At 49.1% G+C, this 8,732-nt stretch overlaps 1 protein-coding gene across 1 annotated transcript; it reads left to right on the top strand.

The window, feature by feature from the left end:
• Nucleotides 1–137: 137 nt before the first annotated feature.
• NARS1 (asparaginyl-tRNA synthetase 1) lies at nt 138–7,264 on the top strand. Its single transcript, XM_040090759.2, has 15 exons — nt 138–235; nt 790–872; nt 1,021–1,086; nt 1,184–1,276; nt 1,450–1,539; nt 1,678–1,756; nt 2,100–2,170; nt 2,423–2,509; nt 3,370–3,591; nt 3,693–3,892; nt 4,065–4,200; nt 4,805–4,918; nt 5,356–5,487; nt 5,640–5,771; nt 5,917–7,264. Exons 1-15 carry the CDS (start codon nt 193–195, stop codon nt 6,046–6,048), a joined length of 1,680 nt encoding a protein of 559 aa, XP_039946693.1. The 5' UTR covers nt 138–192; the 3' UTR covers nt 6,049–7,264.
• The last annotated feature ends 1,468 nt before the right edge of the window (nt 7,265–8,732 follow it).

The raw sequence follows: 8,732 nt of genomic DNA, 5'->3' as shown, positions 1-8,732 counted from the left end.
TGCAAATAAATATCCCAAACTCTATTTCCTCGCAATGCGTCCGCGGGTTAGGCTCGCCGCGCCGCTGCGCGCAGCAGGGGAGGGAAGGGAGGGACGGCGACGCAGGGAAGGGGAGGGGAGGCAGGGCCGGCTGACGCAAGGCGGCGGCGCGTTGGCTCAGCCCGCCCGTGATGCACTTCCTGCACCGCGGCCATGGCGGGGGACGTGCTGGGCAGGACGGCGGCGCTGGCCCTCGGTGAGATCCCGGGGGGTCCGGCCCCGCACCGCGACCCCTCCGCGTTCCCCGCAGCCCCCGCCTGTGCCGGTGTCCCGGGGGGGCCGGGCCGGGCTCTCCCCGGGCTGCCCTTCTCATTTCTGGCCCGGCCGTGGCCCGGCCCCGACCCTGGCTGGTCCCCTGGCCTCCTCTCCCTGCTTACCTGCACCAAGCTGTTCCCGGGAAGGACTGCTCCTTCTGGGTCCCGATGTGCAGCAGTGGCTCCCGAGGCTTCGGTACCTCGGCAGCCCTTGAGATTTTAGTGAACGCACTGCATGGGTTGATTTTTTTTTTTTTTTTAATTAAATGAAATACCTGAAATAATTCTTACCCTGGCTGACCAGCTGGTGCCTTTGAAGGTTTATTACTGCTGATAACCATCAAGATTTGGTATGATAGAAAGCGTTGGGTTGGAAGAGGCCCTTAAAGGTCACCTCATTCACCCCCCTGCAGTGAGCAGAGACCCAGCCGCGTGTGTCCAGTTTATTTCTTGTAAATTTTTTTGAGTAATTGCCTGTATTTATCATGTATCCCAGAAGAGCTGTACGTGTCTGAACGAGAGGGCAACGACTCCACTGGTGATGGGACGCAAAAGAAACCATTCAAGACTGTGTTGAAGGTGAGTGTGTAAAATACCTGCTTTGTTTGACAGAGCATGGAATGTGTTCTGGGGCCAATGATGGCCTTTGTATTTTTAAATGTGAGTTTCATACCTGTTTTTGCAACCTGATTTTGGTAATTTTTGTTATTTCCCCCCCACTTTTTAGGCGTTGATGACAGCAGGAAAAGAGCCATTTCCTACAATTTATGTGGATTCCCAAAAAGAAAATGAGGTGCTGTGGCATTGGAGGGGTTCCTAGTGGGAATTATATTACTGTTTCTTGGTGTGAAGTGACACAGTGTAATCTGCTCTCCCCTTGAATTCTTTAGAGATGGGCCATCATTTCCAAATCACAGATGAAGAATGTCAAAAAGCTATGGCACAGGGAGCAAATGAAAAATGAAGCTAAGGAGAAAAAGGAGGTAGGCTGCAGAAGGAACAGAGCACCATTCTTTTCCAAAAACTTTATGGTGTCATTATCATTCCTGTCCCTCCAAGAAAGCTGCAGGCTGTTCCTCTCTGGTGCCATTGTTTCACATGTTATTTACAACTGGCCTGGTTACAGCTATTTGATAAGTTACTTTTTTCAAACCAGGCAGAAGATCTCTTGAGAAGAGAGAAGAACTTGGAGGAAGCCAAGAAGGTTGTTATCAAGAATGATCCCAGTCTTCCAGAGCCCAAGTGTGTGAGTATGATCCCATGCCTTGGTGCATGGTCTGTGCTAGGGCATCTGGTGAGCACAGAGATTGTGCTGCTCTGGGGTGAACTCTAAGGGGTGGTGAGCAATTCCCCTGTTTAATGGCTTTTATTCCCTGCCTCACAGGTGAAGATCAATGCTCTGGAGGCTTACAGAGGGCAGAGAGTGAAAATTTTTGGCTGGATCCACAGGTTACGGAGACAAGGTAAAGCACGAGCGTTGTTGAGCCCATGCATGGAGATACACTAGGTACAGTGACCTCCAGAATTTGGACACAGAATGAGTCTAGCAGCACCTGGTCTCAAATTTTTAAATCAGTTAGGTGCCCTCTTTGGTTGATCTCAATGATCACTGCAACACTGACAATTCCCCCTGATGTGTGGGCATACGGACATTTCTTAGTTCAGATCCAGCAGGATTTTCAGTTTGGAGGCTAGTCCTCCAGAATATTCCCTTGACTTGTTTTGTGTTTTAAGCTAATGCTGCCAAATGAGGAGCTAACCAGCACCTGCTCATAGTGAAACCAAATTCCTTCTCTTTTTAACTAGGGAAAAATCTGATGTTTATTGTCTTGAGAGATGGCACAGGGTTTCTACAGTGTGTCCTTTCTGATGAGCTGGTAAGTTGTGATGATTCTATTCTGTCATTAATTGAAGAGTTGGTACCTCACCTGGTGTTCTCTTATGTCAGTGTTATTAAGTTCTCCAGAACCTGGTTGTGTTACTGTTAAATTGTTTGTCCTGCCAGTGCAGTTTGTCAGTGTGGGAGCTGTGTAGGAGTGACTATGTGCTAACGTGTGACTCCAGTTGATGCCGTAGGAAAGCGAGGAATAAAAACTTGCTTACCTGTGCCTTTGTCTGTCTCGCTGCAGTGCCAGTGCTACAACGGGCTGGTGCTGTCCACGGAGAGCAGTGTGGTGGTGTATGGCACGCTGAACCTCCTGCCCCAGGGCAAACAGGTACAGGAGCTCCTCCGCCCTCTCCTCCTCCCTCAGGGGTCAGTGGTGTCCTGAGGGAAGCACAAGCAGAGGTGTAAGGAATCACTGGGTTATTTCAGAGGGAGTTAGGGCTAGAGAAAGCACAAAGCTCCCAAAGCTGTGCTGTCACCCGCTGTTCAGTGGGAGACAGGTGAACTGTGTGACTGTTCTGCTTCTGCCTGAAATGATTTTCCACTGGTACACAATTCTTAAAGTATAACGTGGAGAATTATGTTAAATGACATGGCTTCATTTTCCTTAACAGTTTTTATTTTGTGAGGTTAAGAATTTTTTCACATCTCTCTTACTGAGATGTGTGTGTAGGATCGACCCAAGGTGAGGTAATGTGAGCCCCCACTATTACATTTTGGTAAAATCTGTGGGTTAGCCTTTGAAAATCTGGATTTCTACTGTGAAAATGCTGTAATTGAACTAAAAATGCAGTTTGTCAGGGCTGGAAGGCGGCTGTGACCCACATGGGGGAGCTGGTGAGAGCAGAAGTCAGTGACAGACTGTTTAGGTTGGAAGGACCTTATAGCTATAGCTGTATGTCCATATATAGCCATGGGCAGGGACACCTCCCACCATCCCAGGTTGCTCCAAGCCCCATCCAGCCCGGCCTTGGACGCTTCCAGGGGTGGGGGCAGCCACAGCTTCTCGGGGCAGCCTGTGCCAGGGCCTCACCACCCTCACAGGGAAGGATTCCTTCCCGATATCCCATCTGCCCTGCCCTCTGTCCATGGGAAGCCATTCCCCTTTGTCCCATCACTGCAAGCCCTCGTGCAAAGACATCCAAGGGGCAGGCAGTGGATTTTTTCCCCAGTGTTCCTCTCTGCTGGCAGGCTCCGGGAGGCCACGAGCTGAGCTGTGATTACTGGGAGCTCATCGGCCTGGCCCCGGCAGGAGGGGCTGACAATCTGCTCAACGAGGACTCGGAGGTGGATGTGCAGCTCAACAACAGGCACATGATGATTCGAGGCGAGAACATGTCCAAAATCTTCAAGGTGCGCTCCATGGTCGTGCAGGCCTTCAGGGATCACTTCTTTGCCAACGGATACTATGAAGTAAGCGTGTGTTCCCTGTCGGCAAGGGGCTGCTCTAGTGCCCTGACTCACCCGTGCCCTCAGTTCTTCACTCAAGCAGTGACAGCCCTGTTCTCCAACAGGTCACACCACCAACCTTAGTGCAGACGCAGGTGGAGGGAGGCTCCACCCTGTTCAAGCTGGATTACTTTGGTGAAGAGGCATACCTGACCCAGTCATCCCAGCTCTACCTGGAGACCTGCCTGCCAGCTCTGGGAGATGTCTTCTGTGTTGCTCAGTCCTACAGAGCTGAGCAGTCCAGGACCCGCAGGCACCTGGCAGAGTATGCGCAGTTGTCCTTGTTTCTTTATAAACAGCTTGATTTCCTTTACAGTGTGGGAGTAAAAAGGGATCAAAAGTGTGTGTTTGGCTTGTGGGGTTTTTGAATGAGTTTGTTTCGTAGCTAGAGGTGTGTTGTTTGTATGTGACTTTGCAATGGTGTGCCTCTGTTTCAGGTACACTCACATTGAAGCTGAATGTCCTTTTATAAGCTTTGAGGATTTGTTGGACCGTCTGGAGAACTTGGTGTGTGATGTCGTAGACAGAGTCTTGAAGTCACCTGCAGCGAGTTTACTGTATGACCTCAACCCGGTAGGCAGCAATGGGAATACCCAAGAAATTAGGATCCTAAGCCTTTTCCCGTTCAGCACATTCTTCTGGGAGATGCAGGGCACGGCAGTGAGCTTACTTACTATTTGTAAGAAGAAGAATATTAAACATAATAACAATGAAAAATCTGCAAGGCTGGTAATGACCAAAGCAGAGAACTGTGGGGGAAAGATGTTCCCTGCTAGCATGTTCCAGGAGCCAACAGTGTGCCAGGATTTATGGAAGTGTGTGCTGTGCCAGTGGAATAAAACCCTCCATCCCAGAGATGGGATACCGACCGGCTGGTGCTTGCTGGTGGAGCATGAGGGAGCGATGAAACAAGTGGTGTTTCCATTCCTCCCCTGGAATATGGAGTCCTAAAGCTCTGGAAATACTTCCTTATCTTTCCTCCCAGGTGATCTACAAGATTTACTGGGCTTGAGGTGGTTGTGCCTGGTTCTAGCTTTGTAGTACTGAGCTTGGTTTGTTCATTTAAGCAATAATTTGATGATGTGTGAGCTGGGATGGGTCGTGGACATGCTGATCAGCTAGAAAAGTACCCCATTTAAAATGGTGCTCCTCCACCTGTGTTTGCTCTTACCCACAGGGTTTCCAGCCCCCCAAACGTCCCTTCCGACGCATGAACTATGCTGATGCCATCGAGTGGCTGAAGGAACACGACGTGAAGAAGGAAGATGGCACTTACTATGAGTTTGGGGAGGTACGTCCTGCTGGGAGGCGGAGTAATGTCATGTAGGAATGCAGCTGTGGGTTGGGATTTGGCCTGATGTCCTTCAACGTGGTGATGAAAACCTGTGTTGTCACCTGTCATCAGTTCCCTGGCCACACTTCTCCAGCATGTGAGCATTTTTTGAAGGGACCCAGGAGAACTTGACAGCACGGCCAGGATTTTTTTTCCCCTTTGTTTTCTCTCATATATTGTGGAGACTTAGATTTTAATTGAACAGATTTTTTTTTTTCCCTCCCCAGACATGTGGGGGTTTTTTCTTCTAAAATAAGTTTGTTTTAAGAACGTATTCGGATGAAAGCGTGGACATGCTTGGTCTGAAACTCTTTGTTTCATGTCCACTTCATGTGGGAGTTGTGTAATGGAGTCGTTTTGGTGCTGAACACTAATCAAGCCTTCTCTAACGGTAGGATATTCCTGAAGCTCCTGAGAGGCTGATGACGGACACCATTAACGAGCCCATCCTGCTGTGCCGCTTCCCTGCAGAGATCAAGTCTTTCTACATGCAGCGCTGCAGCGACGACTCGCGCCTCACCGAGTCGGTGAGTTGTTCTACCTGCTGAGGTAGCTTGGAGCTCCGGGAAGCTCCTTGGAGGATCTCTGCCAGCTTTTGTCGCCGTGGCTGGCCCGGGCCACGTGCGCTCCCCTGCTGCGGCGTGGTGCCGTAAGCGGGGCGTGCTGCGGTGCGTTGCAGGTGGACGTGCTGATGCCCAACGTGGGCGAGATCGTTGGCGGTTCCATGCGCACCTGGGACAGCGAGGAGCTGCTCGAGGGCTACAAGAGGGAGGGCATCGATCCCGCGCCCTACTACTGGTACACGGATCAGGTCAGTACGGCACCGCCTGCTGCTTGGCTGGACTAGAGCCGGGGCTGCTGCCCTCTTAGAGGGGTCGGTTGGTTTGTTTCTGGGGATATTACTGCAGCTGTGAAATACGAGGAAATGTGTAATATCCCCTCCCTGAATTTCACAGAGAAAATATGGTACGTGCCCTCATGGAGGATACGGTTTGGGATTGGAGCGGTTCCTGACCTGGATTCTGAACAGGCACCATATCCGAGATGTCTGTCTCTATCCACGCTTTGTCCAGCGCTGCAAACCCTAGCCATCCTTAGGAAAAGCTCCTGGAAAACTGAGCAGCTGATGCTCGGGAAAGAATGATACATGCTGCTGTACTACAGCCTGTCTGACAACAAGACTGCCTGCAACCTGTTGCTAGTTCAAATACCAATTTAGGATGTGGAAAGGACAAAAACCAAAACCTCTTTTTTAAAACAAAAATGCTAGTAATTAACTGGAAAAAGCCTTAGAAAAATTGTTTAGGTGCATTTGTGCTCTTAAGTCATCACAGAACAAAGATTAAGTTATCATTTAAAAAAAAAACCACTTCTGCTTTTAACTTCGGTGACTTAAAGTATGTTGGGCATTTGATCATTTTGTTTTTAAATTTGCTTTAATTTTAATCTCTTTTCTCTCGGGGTTTCTTGTTGGGGAAATCAGGAGTTCAAGCTCTTGAAATTCCCTAGGAGTGCCCTGTGAGAATGGTATGGAGAGCCAGGAGCAAAGGATAAAAATGGGAATAAGTACCCTGAGCACTGCACGTTTTTAGTTCCTGCTGATTCTAATGGGGGTTCTCCGAGTTGATTCGGTAGCGAGGTGTGTAGTACAGCGCACAGAGTTCCGCTGTGAGGGACGTGGGTTGGGGCTTGGGGGGTTTTTCAGGTTATTTATTGCTCAGCAGTGCTGAGGCTGCTGGCAAGGCAGGCTTTGCTCCCTTTCCCAAGAGCTGTGGATGCAGCGCTGCCGTGGGTCCGTGCACACCCAGCTGTACGTGTCTGGTGGCTCCTGGCCACGGGGGGTTGTGGCGCCTTGTGCTCCCCGTTTGCGAGCAGAAACGCGTGACTGAGACCCGGAGGAACGGTAACGGAAACACAGTGAATCTCCAGCCTGCAGCCCCAGCAGTGCTTTCCCGTGTCACGCTGAGGTGTGTTCATAGAGCAGCTCCCTGTTCCCTTGTGCTACTGCAGCTGAGCAGCTTCCCTGGCTGTAATCAATTTATCAAGTAGGGATAAGGAAATACTTCGTGTCTTGAGTCATCTGTATCGTTTTTGCCATAAAGCAATTGCTTTACCAGAGAGAAATAGAAAGGCAGGTGCATGATTTGCCACCTGCACTGAGACTTGAGCTGGATTTACCATTCACTCCTGGAACTGTTGAGCTGTGGATACCTGTATTTTTGTAACAAGTGATTGTTTTTTTTTTCATTTTGCATGTTATATAAACTGGTCTAAATCAGCAACCAATAAATTGTGGCAACAGAAGCTGGTGTGCAAGGCAGTACTTGACATTAAGGCCTGTTTCTTTTACTGAGTCCTTGCAGCTTGTGTGATACAGTGTGGACAAAAACCCAGGAAAAGGGAATTTTCAAGTGCAGTAAACATATCCCAAGAACTGGCATGAGCTGTTTGTTTGTTTGTTTGTTTGTTTGTTTTTAAACAAAATCCCCATTAACCCACTTAAAAGCGTGAATTTTTCTAATTTGGAGGGACCACCTCAGCTGCCTAGTGAAATGTCCTGGAGAGAATCAATGTGGTGCTGACTAAGGTTACTGAGGCAGCAGTGCTGGGGGGAGCAGCCTGGACTTCTGGCACCAGGTAAAGACTGTAAAATACTTGACTTTTAGTGCCTGAAGTAATGGGAAGGGAGAAGTGTTGGGAAAAGATGCTTCTAGAAAAGCATCCCTTGTTTGGGATGAGTTTTCAGTCCTTAAACCTGACAGGGCTGAGCTGCTTTGTAAAGGTTAAGGGCCTCCTTATCAGGGGAGCTGCTAGAGGAAGGACTGAGGGCTTAGGAAGTGCTCATGGAAGAGGCAGATCAGATAAGGAGCTTAAAAGGTGACCAGATGAAAGATGCTGTGGAACTTACCAGTGACTGCTGTGCAGTTCCCTCGGCAGCTGCTGGAGAGATGTGGGGTGGGATCTGGGAAAAATGCTGCAGCTCCTTGGAACACAGCCTGTATTTATTTTTATTAGGAAGGAAAAACAAGCCTGCAGAAGAGAAGAAAATGTGCAATCAGAGCTTAGATCTCTCCTCATCTTCACTTTCATTTTCCCTCACAGGGTCTCTAGACAATCAGATTGGTAATTGGATTAGGAACTGGTAAACTGTGCTGCCAGCACTGGTTTCAGGACCTTCAGCCTTGTCATGGCAGTTTTGGGGTGACTGTCCTTTAGCTTTGATTAGATTACTGCTCCCTGTGTGCACTATTTTATATTTATCTATGCTAAAGGTTACCTGGCCCTGCTTTGTAAGGCACTTTTGAGGAGAACATGGTGCTGCCAGCCTTTGGCACCGAGAGCTAGCTCTGCCTTGGCCCTTCCATGAGCTGTCCAAAACTACAGCTGGAGACATGGAATGCAAACCACCCACATGTGCAGGATAAGTGCTGTGGTGTTTTTTCCTTTGTGTTTAAATTATAGTATCATTATCGTAGAATCATCAAGCCCAACCACCAACATAGCACTACCTCTGGAATTCCTAAACCACTAAACCACATCACCTAGTGCCGGATCCAGATGCCTTTTAAACACCTCCAGGGATGGTGACTTCACCACCTCCTTGGGCAACCTTTTCCAGGGCCTGAATTTCTACTGGGAATGGAGGTTACCAGGTGAGCTCTGTGCTCCTGCGCCAGTGTCTGACAGGGTGCAGAACCGAACCCTCCTCTCTCACGAGGCGCCCGCTGAGAAAACCCCCCAGCATTTTTTACAATAACATTTAAAATCTCTT

The sequence above is a fragment of the Hirundo rustica genome, chromosome Z, assembly GCF_015227805.2.
Source record: "Hirundo rustica isolate bHirRus1 chromosome Z, bHirRus1.pri.v3, whole genome shotgun sequence".
Taxonomy (NCBI): domain Eukaryota; kingdom Metazoa; phylum Chordata; class Aves; order Passeriformes; family Hirundinidae; genus Hirundo; species Hirundo rustica.
This window is presented reverse-complemented; position numbering and strand designations above follow the sequence as displayed.

What these genes read in the sequence shown, in the direction of transcription:
- NARS1 (XM_040090759.2), top strand. Translation starts at nt 193, where the DNA reads ATGGCGGGGGACGTGCTGGGCAGGACGGCGGCGCTGGCCCTCG. An exon ending in GTCTTCCAGAGCCCAAGTGT is followed by an intron (nt 1,540 to 1,677) that starts GTGAGTATGATC and finishes CCTGCCTCACAG; the next exon opens with GTGAAGATCAATGCTCTGGA. An exon ending in TTGCCAACGGATACTATGAA is followed by an intron (nt 3,592 to 3,692) that starts GTAAGCGTGTGT and finishes GTTCTCCAACAG; the next exon opens with GTCACACCACCAACCTTAGT.